Source organism: Eulemur rufifrons, chromosome 6 (genome assembly GCF_041146395.1).
Source record: "Eulemur rufifrons isolate Redbay chromosome 6, OSU_ERuf_1, whole genome shotgun sequence".
Lineage (NCBI taxonomy): Eukaryota > Metazoa > Chordata > Mammalia > Primates > Lemuridae > Eulemur > Eulemur rufifrons.
The window spans coordinates 56,102,700-56,124,175 of record NC_090988.1 but is presented as its reverse complement, the minus strand read 5'-3'; the positions used below and the strand labels follow the sequence as shown (position 1 = coordinate 56,124,175).

Sequence of the window (21,476 nt, the reverse complement as noted above, 5' to 3'; positions counted from 1 at the left end):
AAATATTCCAGTGTTTATTATTTTGGGACCAGTACTAATGAGGCTGACTCAGTGTTTTTGATTAAACTCAGAATATGAATGGCTTTATAGTTTTTTGTTTTTGTTTGCCTGTTTTACTTTTTTGCTTAGTTTTGCTTTAAACTGGTTGTGACTGTGATGTGCTCAATCATAATTGAAGTGTGTTACTTAATAATAAAGTGTTAGATTTCCTCCACATTAGGAATCTGAATCATTTCCAAGCAAAAAAAAATTATAAAACACTTTTATTTATTCATTTACTTTTATTTCAATAGATTTAGGGAATACAAGTGTTTTTTGTTACATGGATGAGTTGTTTAGTGGTGAAATCAGGGCTGTTACTGTACCTGCTACCTGAATAGTTTACATTGTACCCAATAGGTGAGTTTTGATACCTCACTCTTCTCCCACCTTCCCCACTTCTTAGTTTTCAATGTCCATTACTTCACTTGTATGGTCACATATATCCATCATTTAGCTCCCACTTATAAGTGAGAATATGCAGTATTTGTTTTTCCATTCATGAGATACTCCACTTAGGATAATGGTCTCCAGTTCCATCCAGTTGCAGTAAAAGACATTATTTCATTCCTGTATATGCCTGAATAGTACTCCATGCTTATATATATATTCATATATATACATACACACACACATAAATACATGTAGACACACACATATATACATATACATACACACACACATTTTATTTACCCACTCATCAGTTGATAGGCACTTATGTTGATTCCATATCTTTGCAGTTGTGGGTTGTGCTGCAACAAACATTGACAAACCCGCAGCCAACATCATATTGAATGGGGAAAAATTGAAAACATTTCCCCTATGAACTGGAACAAAACAAGGATACTCACTGTCAACACTCCTATTCAACGTAGTACTGGAAGTCCTAGCCAGAGCAATCAGGCAAGAGAGAGAAATAAAAAGCATTCAAATCAGAATAGAGGAGGTCAAACTATCCCTATTTGCTGATGATATAATCTTATATCTAGAAAACCCTAAAGATTCCTCCAAAAGATTCCTAGAATTGATAAATAAATTCAGTAAAGTCTCAGGTTATAAAATTAATGTTCACAAATAAGTAGCATTTATATATACTAATAACAGCCAAGCTGAAAGTCAAATCAAAAACTCAATACCATATACAGTAGCTGAAACTAAAATAAAATACCTATAAATATACTTGCCCAAGGAAGTGGAAAATCTCTACAAGGAGAACTACAAAACATTGATGAAAGAAATCATAGATTACATGAATAAAACACTTATTCATGCATTTGATATGTGCTTAACTTTTCATTTCTTGGTTGAAGAAGGCAGCTGCACGGTCAAAGAATTGCCATTGACAATTCCCCCAAAGATAGTGCTGAATACTTTCCAAATGTTCACTTTCCAGTTTGAACATGGAAAATTAGTGCACACACTTCTTAAATATGAATTTTTATGAATACAAGAGCTATATTTTATTTCTTGGAAAACACTTTCAGTACTTGTTCCCTAATCTGTTTAGTTCTGACACCATAAATTACAGGGTTGAGAGCAGGTGGAATAACTACATAGAAATTGGCCAGAAGAATGTGGATATAGCGTGGTATATTCCGGCCAAACCTATGGGTCATGAATGAAAAAAATGCAGGGGTATAGAAAGTCAGCATGACACACACATGTGAGCCACAGGTGCTGAGTGCCTTGACTCGGGCATCACGGGAAGAGAGTCGAAATACAGCACGAAGGATCTGGACATAGGAAATGACAATGGCTATGATGTCAAACACCAAGGTAGAGATGGCACATAAGCCATAGATGATGTTGACCCGGATGCTGACACAGGACAGGCGGGCAATGCCCATGTGCTCACAGTAAGTGTGCGGGATAACTCGGTTTCCACAAAATGGTAACCTTAGGATGAGTAGAACAAACGGTAAGGCAAAAGACAAAGGCTTCAGTAGGATTACCCATGCGATGCTGAATACCACCTTGTTTGTCAGCACCAGCATGTAGCGAAGAGGGTTACAGATGGCCACATAGCGATCATAGGCCATGGCCACAAGCACAGCTGACTCCATGCCCGTGTACAGATGGATGAAGAACATCTGGATGAGACAGCCCTCAAAAGTGATTTCTCTCAGGGTAAGCCAGAAGATGCCAAGCATTTTAGGGATGGTGGATGTAGACAGGCCCAGGTCGATAGATGACAGAATGGCTAGGAAGTAGAACATGGGCTGATGGAGAGTACTCTCAGTTCGAATCACAAAAAGGATACTGATATTTCCAAGCACAGCTGTCAGAAACACAGCAAAGAAAGGAAAACCAATCCAGAGATGCATATTTTCCAGCCCAGGGATCCCCAGAAGGAGGAAAGAATAGGGATGAAATCGGGTGGTATTAAATGGGTCCATTACTCTGGGATCTTTTTATACTAAAATATATCATAGACTAAATATCTTTCATTCATCGAGTAAGTCTAATCCTTACCTTAGCGCACGGAGATAAATGAAAAGATTAGTGAAACTTCTATCATATCTACCCATGTTACTTCACTATAGACACTTGAAAGTACATAAAATTTAATGGTAAAATATGGTGGCATAATTTCAATGTACCATGTTAGATTCATTCAATTAAATTCAATATTTTAGTTCAACAAACATTTCTTAATCTACCACGTATGTACCAAGTTCTACGCTAAGATTGATTGTAAAAGATAAACTGGAGAGGGTTTCTTTCCTGAGAGAACTTAATTAGTGGTTTAATGTTTGTGTTAGTTGTTGTAATAGTCACATAAATCATCCGTCTAAACTAATAAAGTATGGATAAGATAAAATTGTTCTTTTGCTATGTTAGATACACAAAAGATTCTCCTGGAAATATCTTAAAATAATTTTATGTAAAAATTATTTAATTTATGAATATATATTTTATAGACAAAGAAGTAGATCCATAATTTAAACATGATGAAAGCCATTATAATTCACATGGGCCACATTTCTGAGCTAAGCATTTATAATTCACTCTTCAAAGAAACCATAAATGCAGCAAACTGGAACATTTAAGTCAAATTTGGGCAAGTGCAAATTTCCCATTGTTTAAGCCTCTGAATCCACTTCTCATCCCACAGTCATCTTCCAGTCTCTTCTGTCTTGCTGCTGACAACATGAGAGAGATATCCTGCCTTAAGCTTTTATTAATGAAAGCCCTTACTCTGGATAATCCTCTCAGGATAATCTTCTTACTCTGAGTCTGCTTACAATGTAATGTATATATCCCTCTTCATCTCCAATCTGATGATAAGCTTTGCCATTTATAAGTGTCTTTCTGCTGATGACTGCCAAGAAAGAAACACTTATTTACATATATATGCACACATAGACATTAATGTTCAAATTTATAAAACATCACAAAATTGTCAAGAAAGTGACAATTTATGAGTTAATTTACACACACCACTCCTTGATACTGAATCTATCATTTCTCTTGCCATGATATATCACTTTAATAAAGCTAAGCAAGCACACTGTGATTAAGAGCTTTTTTCTCTTTTATACACATGTGTGCATGTGTGTGCATGCGTGTGTGTGTGTGTGTGTGCATGTGTGTCTTGGAAGGGTGTATTGCAGCTTGGGTCTTAAACAAATTTCTCAAGAATTTCTAGAATGCAGAATTTGATCCCAAATATAGGAAGGAGACAAAAAATTGAGTTAAGATAATTACTCAAAGGCAAATGAATTACTAGATTGGGAGAGTAGAAGAAAGATTCCAGGGAAGAAAAAAAATAACTATCCCTTATTTGAGCAGAGATGACTGTATGCAAGGAGTTGTATTTAAATTTAGGGGATTGAGGAAGGAGATGTAGTAAAAGCCTGTAATCAGATTTCTCTTCTGTGACTTGGGCTTAGCTAATTTAACAGAGCTTAGTTTATGGAAATAGAATAAAATTAGAAACTGATACTAGGAATTGAATCCAAGTTCTGTTGCTCATTGCCTCTAAAACTCCTTCCCTACGAAATGAGACAAAAATGTCTACATTATAAGATTCTAGCAAAGTATGCTCAATCCAAGATAGATCAAAAAAAATATCATCACAGTGACTGCTTATACTATTGGGAGGAATATGATAAAATAAAAAGCTATAGAGAACTTAGTTCTGATATATCTTAGTTTGTGAAGGCAAGATTTTCTTAAGCGTATATGAGATTATGGCAACATATTCTTATAATCAGTTCCCTTATCCCCCTCCCTCAGCCAGAAAGTTTTCCTTTTTTCCCCTTATTTTATCACCTACTACATCTCTTTTCCTTGTTCTCAGCTAGCCACAGATAAGGATCTGTATTTCTAAAATGTTACCTACCAGCAGACACCTGGAGAAGTTAGTGGATCTCCTTTAGCATCCTTCTGAATTCCATTTGCTTAGGGAAGAGGTGTTTTGTATTGTGACCAAAACCTCCAGAGTGAGATCTTTGCAATGCCCTGTGTCAGAACACCCTGGAGATAGTGGAGCCTGCAAAGCTCTGAGCTCGGTATTAACCTTTTCCTTGTGAAACTGAATGGTAATGGACATAGATAACCCATGTCCTGATTCTGGGACCATATCCTCAAGTTTAGGAGTATTTTATTTCTAGGAGAAAATCATTATTTTCTTTTAAATCTTGTAAAATCTTTAAACATTTTTTTTTCAACTGGATTCCTGGAATTGGTTCTGGGCTCCTTATCCTGAACACTTCAAGGAGAGTGGGGCTGGTCCTTGTCCCACAATATATAGGCTAATGACTGTATTAAATCTGGGTATATCTTCTTAAAATTGTGCAACTACCACATTGATTCAATATTTCATATAAATGTGACACTGCAAAGTAAAAAAGTATACTATGATATCATTATAACTAAATATTTAACATAATTGCACTACCTTAAAGCGAATAAATGCATATAATTTTGCATCCCACTGAGATCTATCATGCCATTCTTCTGCATCTTTCCTATAATTAATAAAAAGCAGATATGAAATTTCAGGGGGCAGAGCCTAGTTATTTTGTCATCACTTTCCCACTGATTACTTATCTAAAACCATGTAAAATTGCCTTATCTTATTTTTTTAATTTTTCATTTTTAATTATTATGGTTACATAGTATTTGTATATCTTTGTAGGGCACTCTTGATTTCAATTCTGAAGTCTATACAATGAGGAAATTTGTCAAATAAGTTTTAGTCTCCTTTATTCCTAACATCATATGAGTTTATCATCCCATGTTACTGATGAGGGACAGAAATAGGGGAAAAGAAGCACACACAACACTATAGCTGAGTTTTCAGGCTTTTATTCCAGAAGGCTTATCCATGAGTGCTGGGAACTGATCTTGGTCCCTGAAAAGGATGAATAGGTTTCATGGTTCATTCACTGATCATTCAGAAAATATTCATCAATTATCTACTACATGTTAGGCACTGTCCATACAGGTGTGGTTAGAACCAACATGATGCCTTTTCTCCCTAGTAAGAGGAAAAGGACAAAAGAGAATAAATGAAATAAATGTGTAAGCTTTATGTTGAAACATAAAGTGCAGGGTGGGGGTGGGAATGGTGATGGTTTGTGTCGGTAATTCTAAGGAATATTGTTAGGGCGACTGACACCAAGAATGTGACATTTAAGTAAAAGTTTGAAGGACGTGAGGAAGCAAGGCATGTAGAATCTGGGGGAGGATGGGGGGAAGCATTCCAGGCAGAGATAACACAAATGCAAAGAAATGGAAGCTAAGGCATGTATGGTGTGGCCAAGGAAAAGACAAGTTTCAAAGAATTAAAGTCTTAAAATTGTGACAACATTGGGAACCCTCAGAATTCCATAAACATACATCTCATAGGGTCATCATTCAACAGATAAACACCAAAGGAGACCCTCATGTAGTGGCTAGCAATCAGGGTAGCCCGTGGATGTTATTTTAGTCAAGGAGTCATTTTGAAGTCAACTCAGTTTTTGTTGTCTTGTTTTGGCATCTGTTCTTTCTTTTATTTTTTGTATAGCACAAAACATGGTAACAGGAAGAAAGACATTGCCAGATTACCAATAGTTTCTGTCTTTGTTTAATTGACTGCTCATACTTAAGTATCTTTGCATGCCTTCTCATTCCTTCTTCTACTAAGTTATTAATATAATAATTACTATCAAATATTTAAGAATGCCAAATCTATAAAGGAAACAGAGAAAAATGAGTGTTTTGTTCAAGTAGTTAAATTAGGTGAAGAATGAATAACAACATTCACAAATGAAAAATTAGGGAGGATTTTTTTATAACTGTTCCCTATTTGCATACATTTAAAGCATCTATATCACACAGTGGGAAACTCTTTTCAGCAAGTGAGACATACCTACCACTAAAGCAATATTTGCAAATATTGCTTTAGTGCTCTCCTGGATCTAGTGCCACTGTGAAAATTTTAATTCTGATATGATTATTATCACTGTGTGAATGATATGATTTTACTTTTTGGAAAATTTTAGAATTTACCTTTACTTTAATCATAGTTAATTATCTCCATTACATTGCAGATTTTTAAAAAATATATTCTTTGACATATCTTATGACCTATAAACCTGAGATTTTATATGCATCTTTAATTTTAGAAACTAGTAGTCATTGAAAAAATATTTCTTTTCTTAATTAATATTTCCCTCTTTCTACTATTCATATGTTTTTGACAATTCTACTTTAATCCTCCAATTCTGTAAACTTTTTAAAAATGCTCTGAAATTTATAAATTTTTGATAATTTCATACTTGTTTTGTGATTTGTTATTTAACATTTTTGTGTGTGCATGCTTCAAAATAATATTCTGTAATTTTATGAAAAGAGTGTTATAAAAATTGATTAGCATAAATCTAAAAATCATTGTTTTTGCCAAATATTCTTTTAGATATTTAATTCTATGGGGTTGTATTAATTTCCTATTGTTGCCATAATATACTCACAAATGTAGTGGCCTAGGATAACACAAATTTATCTTTCAGTTCTCTATGTTACAAATTCAGAACATATGTCACTAAGCTAAAATCAAGATGCTGGCAGATTGCATTCTTTTCTGGAGGCTTTCGGGGAGAATCCACTTTTTTGACTTTTTCATCTTTTGGAGCCTACTCATATTCTTTGGATGAAGGTCTCCTTCTATCTTCAAGGCTGGCAATGGCAGTAGAGTCTTTCTCACACCCCATCCCTCTGACACTTAATTTTCTGCTGCCTCCCATTTCCACTTTTTAAGGACCTTTGTAATTACATTAGACCCACCAAAGATAATCTAGATTAATCTCTGGATTTTAAGGTCAGATGATTACCAGCCTTAATTCTATCTACCCTCTCTGGGGGATGGGCACACTTGTAGCTCTGACTCCGGCTATGCAAAGGCAATATATGTAACCAAAATGTTTGTACCTCCATAATGTTCTGAAATAAAAATAAATAAATAAAAAAAAATAAAATAAAAAATAAAAATGGTTGTAGCATTAAAAAAATTCCGGTTTTTAATGAACATTTCAATCTTACAATTAATTATTTTGAGTATATATAATTACAGTTCTTATAAAGCCTGTAGGAAAAATGTATTATTTGATCTTTTATATGTATTCCTGTGTTCCATTTTATGTCACATTTGTTTCATTCTTTCTCTGCTTAGTTATGTTAATGCAAGACATTTAGTGTAAAATGAAGTCGAAATAATTTGAAGCCCAGGATAATGTTATATAAAGCTATTCTGATTTAGAATATTTAAATTTATATTTACTCCTGGCCCGTGGCCATGACCACTAACAATCTAAGATCTTCTTAATCAAATCAGGATTTCAGATGGTTTTAACCTATGTCAGTTCCTCTCAGAATGTATCTATTTCTGGCTAACCCTTGCACTTAGGGATGTTCCCTATGAGATCATATCCAAAAGTCTGAGTAGTTTCTAGAACCTGTACACGTATTAGTATACTGATATTAGTACACATATTAGTACCATAGTCTTTTTACTCTATTGTACAATTTTAGTATGCATAATCTCTTAATTCTATTGAAAACTTTCACAGTAGGAATCTGCCCACTCCCCATTGTATATCTAAGCTCATCCAGCCATCCAGGATAGAGTCAGGGTTTCCTTGATTTTGTCCCACTTGAACCTCCCTTAGGCATTCTTTGTTCCCATGGAAATTTCCTCTATCTCATCTTGAGCAACTTACATCCCTTCGACTCATAGGTCTCTACTCATTATATAGCATAAGTAGCTATGCTACAGTTCCCTCAGGCTTCCAGAACTCCTATATAACAAGGGCAAAACTTCTTTCATCACAGGTATATAAGCTGATAATGTTCCAGACCCCTTAGGTAGCACTGTCTCCGACTGAGCATTCTAACCAGGAGTAAGAAAGCAAAGCAGTAAGTTAATGAAGTGATGGGTAACCATAAGTGGCCTACACCCTGAGTAAGTCTGATGGGGGAGAAGGGAAAAGTGAGGAGGAAAAACTACTGCCATTTGTGAAAGGAAAGAGGGAAGAAAAGATAGATCAAAGAGAGAAGAGATTGGCATTGGGTAGTTGGAGAAAGGGGATTTGGAGGAAGAGAAAAAGGAGTGAATTTTGTAGGAAAAAAAACATGTGTGGTGTGATACAGTAATGTGAGATCAGATGTGGCTGGCTGTTTTAGATAATTGGACAGAAAATATTTGAAGAGTGGTGAGAAAGAGGCTTGGACTGTTATACAAATAGGAAGAGTTAAAGAATGCCTACAGTTTGGTGAAGAAAGTGTCAACGGCATGTTTGAGATTAGAATTAGTAAAGCTGTCAGAGAGGCTATTGGGGGGTTTGAGGAAGAGAGCACAGACGTGAGGAGGAGGGGGAATAGGGGCAAAACCAGATGTAAACTTCCATCTCTTCTTCCCATATGTGAGGAAGGAGTCCATTATGTACAGTCTCACAAATGATAGCAATGATTTTCCTTTTATTCTGAGAGCAATAGGAAGAAATTACTTTATAAGCAGAGAAATGATTTGAGGTGCCAATTCTTGTTAAGAATTTCTACCTGCTATAAGAAAATGGATTTGAGGAGAATGGCACAAGAATGAGAGGATTTAAGAAGCTAACAAAATATTGCAGAAATGAAATCATGACAAAGGCACTAAAGATCAGAAGTGAATAAATTAAAATATGTTGTACATAAAAACAAGACTTATTGATAGCTTTGACACAACTTAAAGTGTTTGAATGATGGAAAACAAGGCCTGGTTTTTTTAATTTGGCCGACTGTATAGTAAGAGTTATATTTACCAAGAAGGGCGCATTAAAAATGTTATTAAGAAAAATTCTTCAATGACTATGTAATGTTTCTTGTGTCTCTTAGACTTTCAAGGATCCAGTAGACTGTTGAATATACCACTTTGGAGATCATTAGAGAAGTCAGGGATAGAGATATACAGTGGAGTCATCAATGTATAGACAGTTCTAAAAGTCACATTACTGGATAAAACATATTACGAAAGGGTTATACTTATATAAGTGAAATAAAACCAGAACTATGACCTAGAGTACCCATGACAACATTTAAAAATCTTACTGTGGAAGAATATCCAACAAAAATTATTTTAAAAGGATCAGTTGGTGAGATGAGAGGAAACAAAAGCAAGAGTTGTCAAAGAACAGAATTGTCAACATTGTCACATGCTGCTGGGAGTTGTGGTAGGATGAGACAGGGATATTTGTGTGGGATAGGTGGCCAGAGATCATTGATTAACTTAACTAGAACTGTTTCAGTTTCAGCAAGGTGCTGGGTGGGTTAGTAAAATAGATATTGGATGATGTGAGGAAAGACTTACTATATACCTTATTATACTCTCACAGCTCCTCTTCATGCATAATACTTTTAGGTGATTTCAATTGATCCATCTTCCTTGAGGGGTTACATTGTTTAATCACATGTTTTCAGTGATTGTCACCAGAAATATGTACACATTCCTATTATACTTCCAGTTTTAGGCTTTCACTTCTCATCTTTGGAAGTTCCACTTGTGTCTAATAAATTCTCAAAAATTAAAGACAAAGAAAACTTTGAAAGCAGCCAAAAAAAGCAATTCATAAGACACAAAGCAACCCACATATGATTACCAGCAGATTTCTCAACAGAAACTTTGCAGGCCAGAAAAGAAGTGATAGGATATATTCAAAGTGTTGATTAAAAAAAAAAAATACCTGCCAAGTGAGAACACTGCCCCCAGTAAAACTGTTCTTACAGATGAAGGAGAGATAAAGACTTTCCAAGACAAACAAAAACTGAGGGACTTTGTCACCACTAGAACTGACTTATAAGAGGTGCTAAAAGGAGTTCTTCAATATGAAATGAAAGAATACTTAAACAACGTGGATGAAAGTATAAATCTCACTAGTAAAGGTAAATATATATGTATATATACATATACAAATGCAGAATAATGTAATACTGTAATGGTGGTGTATAAATCACTTTTAACTCTAGTATACAAGTAAAAAGAAAAAAGTATTAAGAGTAACTATAACCACAAAAGGTTGTTAATTGATACCCATTATAAGAACAAATAAATTCTGACATTAATCACATAAAATGTGTGGCAGTAAGTACAAGTGTAGGGTTTTGGTAAACAAGCATGCAAGTGGAGTTATCAACTTAAAATACTTACTAAATTAAGAGGTAAAACAATGAGTACATGTGTGTTTGATTGTTTTCCTTTTAAAAAACCATTTGCATCTGAAGACCTCTTTATCTCCAATTCGCATTGATTGAGGTATGTCTTTCTCAAATGATACTTTGATTTTCAAAATAACATAATTCAGAAGGAATTTTGTAATCTTTCAAAGTTTGAAGAGGTCATATTTATGTAACTTTCTCAGGGGTGAGCAAAAACCTCTTTGTTTTAAAGTGGATATATAGTATTTCACTGACAAATTAGCTTGGTGATCTCACAGTTGTAATGTCATTCAAAATAGACTTTAATATATGAAGAATGTTTGATGTAACATGTAAGACTAAATGCGTAGCACTATTTCTTAGCAAAATATTGCACTGCCTGATATTATGATTTTGATATCTTCTGACAGACATTATCTACATTTTATGGAATTTTATGTATTCAGAAATATGATGTCTGGGATTTTGTTCATTTACACATTTTTCATGAATATGAATATTTTATGTGTACAAATAAGACTTTTCTAGCAGTCTGTTATTCTTTACCTGTTAAGCATTCAAAATTTTTAAAAATTAGAGTATACATTTGTACAACATATAATTTACATCCTTATCACTATTCTTAAACTGGGTAATAATCCCAAAAATTTATGTGGATTTTTCTATCATATTACCAAGTTTTGTTACCCTTTCTAATCTTGTATATAGCACTTTTCTTTGGAACAGCAAACATTTCCTACTGTCAGAAAGAAAGAAAGAAAAAGAAATAAGGAAAGAAAGAAAGGGAGAGAGAGAGAGAGAAGAAGGGAGGGAGAGAGAGAAAGGGGGGAGAAGGAAGGAAAGGAGGGAGGAAGGGAGGAAAGGAGGGAGGGAGGAGGAAAAATAGGAGCTAAGGTTGAAGGTTAATAAGAATCACTAATATTTAATGAATCATCAGAGAAACAAATATTTTTAAAGAAGACTGAGATGATGAAGTTAGAGAAAAAGAAAGAAATTCAGAAGAGTTAGAAAACACAGCATTCATATTTCCACAGCCTACAAAAAATGCATTACGTAACTCTACAGTTACAGATGTCAGCATGAGAGGTAATGCTGACGTGGATAAGGAAGGATTTGATCTTGCTATTGCTATTCATATGCATGTATGAATCAGCATGTTTTATAATTATGAGAAATGATACTCTATTAATTTTAAGCATATAATTTATGGTTAAATAAAAATATTGGTGTAGCACTTACTTCAGTACTGATGGGATAGTCAATTTATTTTTAGAAATTTGTTTCCCTTGAATATTCTTGTGTATAAACACTGCATCATGTTATAACATTTTTGTTATGTGACTGCATAGGCCTCAACTTTAAAATGCCTCAGAATAGATTCTAATAAAACACATTCAATAGAGGATGAGCAAAAACCTACCTAACAGGTACAATGAACACTATCTGGGTAACAGGCACACTTTTAACCCTGCCTTAAGCATTACAAAGTGATCCATGTAACCAAACACATGTGTACTCCCATAACACTTTGAAATAAAAAATAATAATAAAACCCATTCAATAATATTTATTTAATGAATGCATAATGGATGCATACATAAACCTACTAACAAGAAAATTAGGGTACAAATCACATCTGGCCTAGGAAATTTTATAGACATTCATCATTTCCGTATTATCTTGTGAATTGATGCCATGGACTCTAATAAGTGATGGTGAGGATACAAAAATTAATAAAATACATCCTATCTGCTATTAAGGGACTTATATTTTGTGAACATTTTATTGAATTTTCATATTCTTAAATTAAATGCACATTTTAAGTATGCAGCTCAATTAACTTTTTTACAAACTGATCATACCTATATAACCAATATATAAATCACTAAACATTATCAATGCCCCAGAATCCCCACTCATGCTGACTGCCAGTACCCCACCAAGTAACAACTATCTTGACTTCTTAGATTATAGATTAGTTTTTACCTGTTTTGACCTTTATAAAAATGGCTGACTTCTTTCTCTCATCATTATTTTGTAAGATTCTCCTTTGTTGTTTCATACAGTTGTAGATTGTTCATATATGTAGTATTTTACAATGTAAATGTATTGATATTTATTTTTATACTGTTAATGGACATTTGGTAGCTGTTTACATTTTCAATTAGATACAGATACGTTAAACATGAGTGATCATTGTTAATAATTCTATAATAAGGATTAGTATTAGGACTTGTGAGAACATAGAACAGGAAGGGATCAAGCCTGTATGAAGTAATTTACCAGTGTCCTGAAGACATATCTAAGGTATGTGTTGAAGAATGTTTTTTGACAAAAAAATCTGATGAAACTTTCTTTTATTTTTACATGCTTTTGTCCATTAGAAGCCTAGACCTTTCCTTTATTCCTTTATTTTTAGATGCTTTTGCCAAACCACATACAAGGGAGTCGGGAGAAAATATCAGAATGTTCCCATAGTAACATCAAAGGGGCAAAATTCTTCAGGAAAGGAGTGAAAGTTCAAGAAGTTTTTAAACACAATATTGTAGCTATCCTCGATTGGAAGATAAGAACCAAGATTACTAACAATGCTTGCTTTAAAACACTCATCTCTCTGTAACTTTTCCCCAGGAATCTTTTGTAATTCCTGAAGGTCTTGTCAATAGGTATGAGGTTGCCCTTACTTTCCCACATTCATGTATCTTTACAGGATAGATGGTGCCCTTGGGTTTAAAATATATGTTCCTCATCAATCTTCTAAAACAAACCAATGTCCACAGAAATATTAAGATTTATTAATCTACATCTGAGAAAGCAGATCTTGTTATTTCCCCATATACCCTATTTTCACTCCAGTTTTTTTGTGTCCCTTGGCTATATTTGTCTTCCTCATGGTTTATTCATACCATATTCTGGATACTCACCTAACACTTACACTCAGTACCATTACAGGACATAATTATATCATCATGGTGACATAATTTCCTTTCATTTTGTTTACAATCACAGAAAATAGTATTATTGTTTCCCTCTTAGAAATGCCAAAAGGTAGCTATTTTTATCCATTAATGATTAAAACCACATCTTTCGCTTAAAGTCAGTTTCCCATTTACTGAAAAACTGTTGCATATGTGTTTATTAGAAAAGAGGAAACTTTTGTTGATCTTTTTGACTCATGGGATTCACAGAAAATGTTGCCTCCATGACTAAATTCTTGTTTTACTTCTCCTTTTATCCATTGTCATAAAATCCATGTCAAAAGTATTCAGAATTGCATTGCAATGACACATGGAAAAAGCTTCTGCTCCTGTTGGAACTACCATGGATTATCTCCTGCTAACAGTGCCTCCTGACCCCAGCTTTGCTTCTCTGCACATGCTTACCATCCGTAGGGGACTACTCATTCCAGGACCTGCTTGTCACAGACACGCCTCTTGTTTTTGTTCCCTTTATATTAGTGCCTGGATAATACCTTGACTTTGCTTGCTAAAAATGAGATCATAATTGTATTGCTCTCTGAATAGATTTTTACTACAAGATAATGGCACATATGAATTTAAAAAATGCTCTGGACATACCTCTCCCACATCAAATGTTATAAACAATATACGTGAAGACAGATAAGAAGGGTTTGGATAACTTTGAAAATGATTGAATTGTCCCGGACCTAATTTTCCAATGCTCATACTTTTTTATTCTTTCTCCAACTTTTAATTCAACATTTTGACATGTATCTTAAATTCCTAAAGTCATGATTGCCTCAGCTATGAATTGGGTATAGTATCATATGTTATCCAGATGTATGTTGTGAGTTTTAAATATATATATATATTTAAAGGAAGATTATGAGGAAGATTGTGAGGAAGATTATGCCTGTGTGTATGTGTTTGTTTCAATGTATGTGTTACCCAGTGTATATAACACAGGTAAGGTAGTCATTATTTTTTCCTTTTTTTTCCATTTTTCCTTTCATTTCCATTCACCACTTTTTTCCTCCTTACCTTGATATCCCAGATACTCCAGTAAAAGCATTTTAAACTTCTAGTAAGCCTCTTAAACTCCTTGATCCTTAGATCGATTACTTGTAAAATATGAGAATTAATATTCTCTTTGTAGAGTGTTTTTTGTTTGTTTGGTTGGTTGGTTGGTTTCTTAGAGTCTCACTCTGTTGCCCACACTGGAGTGCAGCAGCCTGACCATAGCTCACTGCAACCTCGAATTCTTGGGCTCAAGTGATCCTCCTGCCTCAGCCTCCCGAGTAGCTGAGACTACAGGTATGAGCCACACCTGGCTAAATTTTATTTTTATTTTTTAGTAGAGACAGAGTCTCACTATGCTGCTCACGCTAGTCTAAAACTCCTGGCCTCAAGCAATCCTCCTGACTGGGCCTCCCTAAGTGTTGGGATTATAGGTGTGAGCCACAGTGTGCAGCCAAAGGGTGTTTTTTTTAATTTAAAGATTAGAGATGATTTTTTGCACAGAGTCTAACATAAAGCCTAGCCTTGCAAAGAGTAGGCAGTGCTTCAGTATTTGGTAGTTGATGCTGAATTTTCACTATTATTCCCTATTTTATTTTATAAATATTTGAATATTTAAAAATGAGCCAATTTTAATATTTCAAATGATTTTTTAAATATTTTGGCATAAATTTTGATGACTTTGTGTGTTTATTGACTAGATATTACCTATCTTGTATGTCAGTCCCTATGTGTTGTCATTCAATTTACTGGAATTAACTTTCAATATTATATTTAGGGGCTAGGTAAGCCATAAATTGCTCAAAATTCAAGAGAGTTTCTGTTGGTGATGATGGTGATAATGAGAGCAGATAGCTAATGTAGAGAGTATTAAGGCAACTCTTAGCATAATATCAGTGACAGGGTTCTTCATAAGCTATCAGAAGGGTAAGATGCTAGCAAAGTTGAAAGTACCACATATAACATTTTATTTCAACTTAATATGTAACTTCCTCCAGGCACTTTTTCTTGAGATGTCACTTATCTAAAGTTCTCTGGCCGTAGTACATTACAAATTGCTATAATTTCCTGCAGAAAAGCACATACACAAATGTATAATGTTCCTTATGTTATCTTTAGGTCTCTAAAAATGCAGAAAACTGTCTGGTAACCCGCAGATTGGGTGAGCATACATATCTGAAGACTGTGGACTTATGCGTTACCAATCAGGATGTTCTTTCCCAATGAAACTCGGTTTCACCCCTCCTCCTTTTTGTTACTGGGAATCCCAGGACTAGAAACATTTCACATCTGGATTGGCCTTCCCTTTTGTGCTGTGTACATGATTGCACTCATAGGGAACTTCACTATTCTTCTGGTGATCAAGACTGAGAAAAGCCTACACCAGCCCATGTTCTACTTCCTGGCCATGTTGGCTACCATAGACTTGGGCCTCTCAACAGCTACTATCCCTAAGATGCTTGGAATCTTCTGGATCAACCTCAGAGAGATCATCTTTGAGGACTGCCTCATCCAGATGTTTTTCATCCACAAGTTCACACTTATGGAGTCAGCAGTCCTCTTGGCAATGGCTTATGACCGCTATGTGGCCATCTGCAACCCACTCCGATATAGTACCATCCTCACCAATAAGGTCGTTTCTGTAATTGGTTTTGGTGTGTTAACGAGGGCATTTATTTTTGTCATTCCATTTGTATTTCTTATTTTGCGATTGCCCTTCTGTGGGAATCATGTCATTCCCCACACCTACTGTGAGCACATGGGTCTTGCTCGTCTGTCTTGTGCCAGCATCAAGATCAATATCATCTATGGCTTGGGTGCCATTTGTAATCTAGTGTTTGACATCACAGCCATTGCCCTTTCTTATGTTCAGATACTCCATGCTGTTTTCCGTCTTCCTTCCCGTGAAGCCCGACTCAAGTCCCTCAGCACGTGTGGTTCACATGTTTGTGTAATCCTTGCCTTCTATACCCCAGCCCTCTTTTCCTTTATGACACATCGCTTTGGCCAAAATGTGCCACGCTATATCCATATACTGCTGGCCAATCTTTATGTTGTAGTGCCACCAATGCTCAATCCTGTCATATATGGAGTCAGGACCAAGCAGATCTATGACCGTGTGAAGAAAATGTTATTGCGCAAGCAAGGAATGGAAAAGGAATAGCACCTAATACATGTGAGGTTTCATATACAATTTTATGAAAATTTAGTCAGAGAAATACTTTGTCACAAAAACTTTGTCACAATATGTGGCTATATTGGCCCTCTTCTGTATTTAATATATTGAATTTATTTATTCATACTTATGTCAGGAAGGGTTCAAGGAAAAATACAGAACTACTATAAATACTAAGGAATAAAGAATTGATTACAGGAATAGACACAATTGTGGGAGGAACTAGAAAAGAATAGATCTGAAAACAAATTTAATGACCAGTACTTGCCTGCATGAATGAGTCAGCCCTTACAGAAAGCAAAGTACATTCAGACTCTTGGATGGAGTCATAAACAGAATGGGTATAGAAATGTATGGAAGTCAGTTATTCATAGGTATACCTGTGCACGTTCCTAGTAACATATCTGATGGTGATGACTGTTGGTCAGAAGGGCTGGTAGCTGTAGAGAACTTGACATGGAGCTGGGGAAAGGTGAGGGGAAATTAGAATTCTCTGGTAGGGCCGAGTTTATCTGTCACTGCCTGTAAACAGTGGTGAACTATGGAGCATCATCACTGCCTAAAAGGGGCCGTCTTGCTAAAATATTATTAACAAGAAAATATCTAATCCCACAATTTCCTAAAAACATCTAAAGATCAATCATGAGCTCTCCCAACTCTCTTCCCTCCCTAGTTGGCAGGCAACCTGCAGGGACTCTGCACAAACATCTGAAAGGAGCCCAAGGGACAAAAAGGAAATGTGAATCTTTTTTTTCCATTTACCAGCTCACAGCCTTAGAATCTGTTTCTATAGCCTCAAGGTGTTCCTCAGAAGCTCCTTGAGGGACAGCAGGGGAGCAAACTCCAGGTCTTAGTTTCCTGCCCAAAACCATATCTCAGGGGCAAAATCATATCCCTTTTGATAAGCCTGACTACATTTTAGAGAAAACCAAGACTCCAGGAGCAGAGAAAAGCAAGAAAGACAGACAACCTGACATCTCCAGCTGCCTCCTAATTACTCTGCAACAATCAATATTTCTTTTCTCTTTGTCCCCATAAAATCAACAAGCCACTTGGCCTCGCTGCTGGCACCTCCCTTCTCTTTCTTTGGGATGCCGCACCATCTCCCTGCTCTCTTCCCCCACTTTCCCCTCTCTCTTTCATTCTCTGACTCCCTTTCTCCTCTGAGAAGATAAACTTTTTTTTACATTTATATATCCTAATTTCTGCCGTGGTGAAAAATCTTTCTCCACCCACGCTATATGCACCTTCTAGACTTTCCATCCTAGCACTGCTATTTCACATTTGCTCCAATAGCTTATGCATATTTCTCATGAGACCAACTCTAAGCTAGAAAGTTGTAAGAAACAGAATTCTAGCTTAACTAACAATCACAGTATAAAATCACCAAGAAATATTTTATCATATATGCTTGACCAAGTGAGGAGCATAATTTATTTTCAATTAAATGTTAAGGAATGGATAAATTGTTTAATTGATTATAAATGAACCAAGGAATAAATTAACTCAAAATTTCATCATTTCACCTGGATCATCTGGATATTTTCAACTATGAAAAAATAATTGTAGTTTTTTTTACAAATTATTGCAAAAAACAAAAGGAGAGAGAAAAATTATAGGAGGATAATCAGCTCTAATACATATTAAAATATATTATAATTTTGTAATGATAAAAACATTGGTACTGGTTCAAGAATAAACAGACAGGCAGATTATAGTAATGAAAACCAGCTTCAAGTACATATTGAAATTTAATATTATGAAATAATAAAAACAAATTAGTGCTGAAGTGATAAGTTATCAAGTCAATCATGTTATGAAAACTGATTAGAAATAGAAACAGAAAAGCATTTTTTTATTTTACATTTATAACAAAATAAATTTCAGTCATATTAGAGTTAAATGTAAAAGTGAACATACCTACACACTCTCTCTCTCCCTCTCTCTCTCTAGTAATAAAATAGAGGTTGGCCTCTAACACAGCTATGCAGAAGCCCTAAATTTGAAAGTGATAGAAGAGTATGGGAGAGATAATAAAAATACTATTGATTTCAGTTAAAAATATCAGTCTGTCATAATAAAATAAAGTATTAAATATAAAGGATTTATGGAAAGGTGTTATTTTGTCAAGTGGAACCAAATAACTGCTACAATGAGACTTTTAGAAAGCTTGGCAGGAAATCTGGAGATGAGGAAGAAAATCACAGTAAATAAGAAACACAATAGAAAAAAGCAGGGAGATGATCAATAGGTAACCTACTATGCATGGATTTTATTTTTAAGTGTAGAACCTTGAAGGATATTTTAAATATATATAAACATATTCATAAATATGACACAACAGTTTTTCTAAGTTAAAATTACCAAAATATTATATATATCATTAAAACATGAAAGTATAACTATACTGCAAATGAAAGATTCTACTGCATTTAAAAAGGAAGTGTATGTATCAACAAATATAGATCTCTAAACTTTATATTAATTGAAGCAATAGGCTTTAAGATGATACACAGTACAATACCAATTATATTAATTACAAAATTACAATGGCACCCACCCAAATTAATGAATTTAAAATGATAAATTTAGACTCTAAAGTAGACAAAAAAGCATACGGTAACCTTTTCTATATATAAAGATAAAAAAGAAAAAAATAGATTCAGATTAGAGTAGTACTTAGAGGTCATTTCAAATTAAATGTCCTACATATTTGATTAAGAATAGTAGTTAAGATAAATGAATCTTAATAATAGTTTTTATTCCATGCTATGGGAACAAATGAATTTGTTAACACTTCTTTGCTTTTGTTGGGGAAAAAAACATAATATTGTTATATAACATATAACAAATGTAAAAATGAGAAAGCTCATTGCTTAAATTTATTCATTATTTACTCTTATTCAAAGTGGAATCATGCAAACTTCTCACTTCTACAGTAGGAATCAGTCCTTGAACTTGAAATATAATGACAACTATTCAAAATTTAGAATTATTAAGGAGGAAAGATCAAATTCCCTGGAATCACTAAATTTAGACAAATAAAAATATTTCTGGCAAAAAGACACTAGTTTTTCTTGCTGGATCAAAATCTCCAGTAAACAAAGGAAGTGGGAGTCCCTATTTTTTAATAAAAACATGGATTACTCGCTCTCGTATCTGTTTGGTCCTCACTCCATAAATGATAGGGTTGAGAGATGGTGGGATAACCAAATAGAGATTGGCAACAAGAATGTGAATGTAGCGTGGTATGCCGTGTCCAAATCGGTGAGTAAGGAAAGAGAAGACTGAAGGAATGTAGAAAACACAGAGGACCCCAACATGGGAGCCACATGTGCTCAGGGCTTTTAGCCTTGCATCCTGTGATGGGAGGAGGAAGACTGCACGAAGAATGTAAATATATGAGATGCCAATAAAGACTAGGTTCAGAAGAAAGAGAGCAATCACAAAGAGCCCATAAATAGCATTGACACGGATGTTTCCACAGGACAGTTTCGCAATGCCCATGTGCTCACAGTAAGAATGAGATATTACATGAGCCTGACAAAAAGGTAGGCGGTAGATGAGATAGATCAAAGGAAGTGTAAGCAAGACTGGGCGAATTACAATATATAAACTAATGCCCATCAGCACTCGGGATGTCAAGATGGTTGTGTAGTGTAGGGGAGCACAGATGGCCACATAGCGGTCAAACGCCATGGCTACCAGGACCTCAGCCTCCATGACAGTGAATGCATGGATCAGAAACATCTGGGCCACACAAGCTGCAAAGTTGATCTCATGAGCATCAAACCAGAAGATCCCCAGCATGCGGGGCACAGAGGTTGTAGAAAGGGCCAAATCAATTGTTGACAGAATGGCCAGAAAGTAGAACATGGGCTCCCGGAGGCTCTGTTCTGCCTTGATGACTAGCAGAATGGTGGTGTTGCCTAGTAAAGCCACCAGGTAAACAGAGCAGAATGGCAGGGAGATCCAGACATGGATGTCTTCCAGACCTGGGATTCCAATCAGGAAAAAGGTGACTGGGTGAAAAATGCTCCTGTTATAATAAAACATCTTTCCAAATGACAATGTAGAAGTTTCCACTTTTAGGAGGAGGAGCTGGGGAGAGAAGAAGAAGATCAAATAAGAGTTTGGAATGAAAATAACTAGGTTAGTGTTTAATTCAATACAGGTAGAGTAAAAATGAAAACACGTGCTATTTGCATGGTCCTGTTAATGTATTTTTATTCCAGTTTTGAGCCATAGTCATTGGAATGGACTAGTCTCAAAGGGCTTAATTTTTATAGTGATATAATCCTAATTTTTTACATGTAAGCCTTATCAGCAAACACATTGCAGAGTCCTAAGACATAACTTGATACTAAATATGGAATATTTAATATGCCGTGTACCCTTTGGGAATACCTTGACTGAAGAAGAACACATGAATAATTACAAATACACAAACAAGGGAAATTCAGACATACCCAAGAAATAAACAGACAGGTAAGAAAGTAAAGTCTCAGAGGCAGATATACAAGACACTTCAATAATAACATACTGTAGAAATGCTGTAGAAATGCTGTAGAATTGATGATATGTTCCTCATTTAGTGATGTAGA

General features: G+C 35.0%; 3 protein-coding genes across 3 annotated transcripts; 1 reads left to right on the top strand and 2 right to left on the bottom strand.

The window, feature by feature from the left end:
* Positions 1–1,499: 1,499 nt before the first annotated feature.
* On the bottom strand, positions 1,500–2,435 carry LOC138384091 (olfactory receptor 52E1-like). Its single transcript, XM_069469360.1, has one exon. The coding sequence runs from the start codon at positions 2,433–2,435 to the stop codon at positions 1,500–1,502; it is 936 nt and encodes a 311-aa protein (XP_069325461.1).
* Positions 2,436–15,906: 13,471 nt separating this feature from the next.
* On the top strand, positions 15,907–16,860 carry LOC138384090 (olfactory receptor 52E2). The gene has a single exon (XM_069469358.1). The coding sequence runs from the start codon at positions 15,907–15,909 to the stop codon at positions 16,858–16,860; it is 954 nt and encodes a 317-aa protein (XP_069325459.1).
* Positions 16,861–19,992: 3,132 nt separating this feature from the next.
* On the bottom strand, positions 19,993–20,928 carry LOC138384089 (olfactory receptor 52J3-like). The gene has a single exon (XM_069469357.1). The coding sequence runs from the start codon at positions 20,926–20,928 to the stop codon at positions 19,993–19,995; it is 936 nt and encodes a 311-aa protein (XP_069325458.1).
* Positions 20,929–21,476: the final 548 nt, after the last annotated feature.

Bases quoted from the DNA above. Each gene is read 5' to 3' on its own strand.
- LOC138384090 (XM_069469358.1), top strand. From the start codon at position 15,907: ATGTTCTTTCCCAATGAAACTCGGTTTCACCCCTCCTCCTTTTTGTTA.
- LOC138384089 (XM_069469357.1), bottom strand. From the start codon at position 20,928: ATGTTTTATTATAACAGGAGCATTTTTCACCCAGTCACCTTTTTCCTG.
- LOC138384091 (XM_069469360.1), bottom strand. From the start codon at position 2,435: ATGGACCCATTTAATACCACCCGATTTCATCCCTATTCTTTCCTCCTT.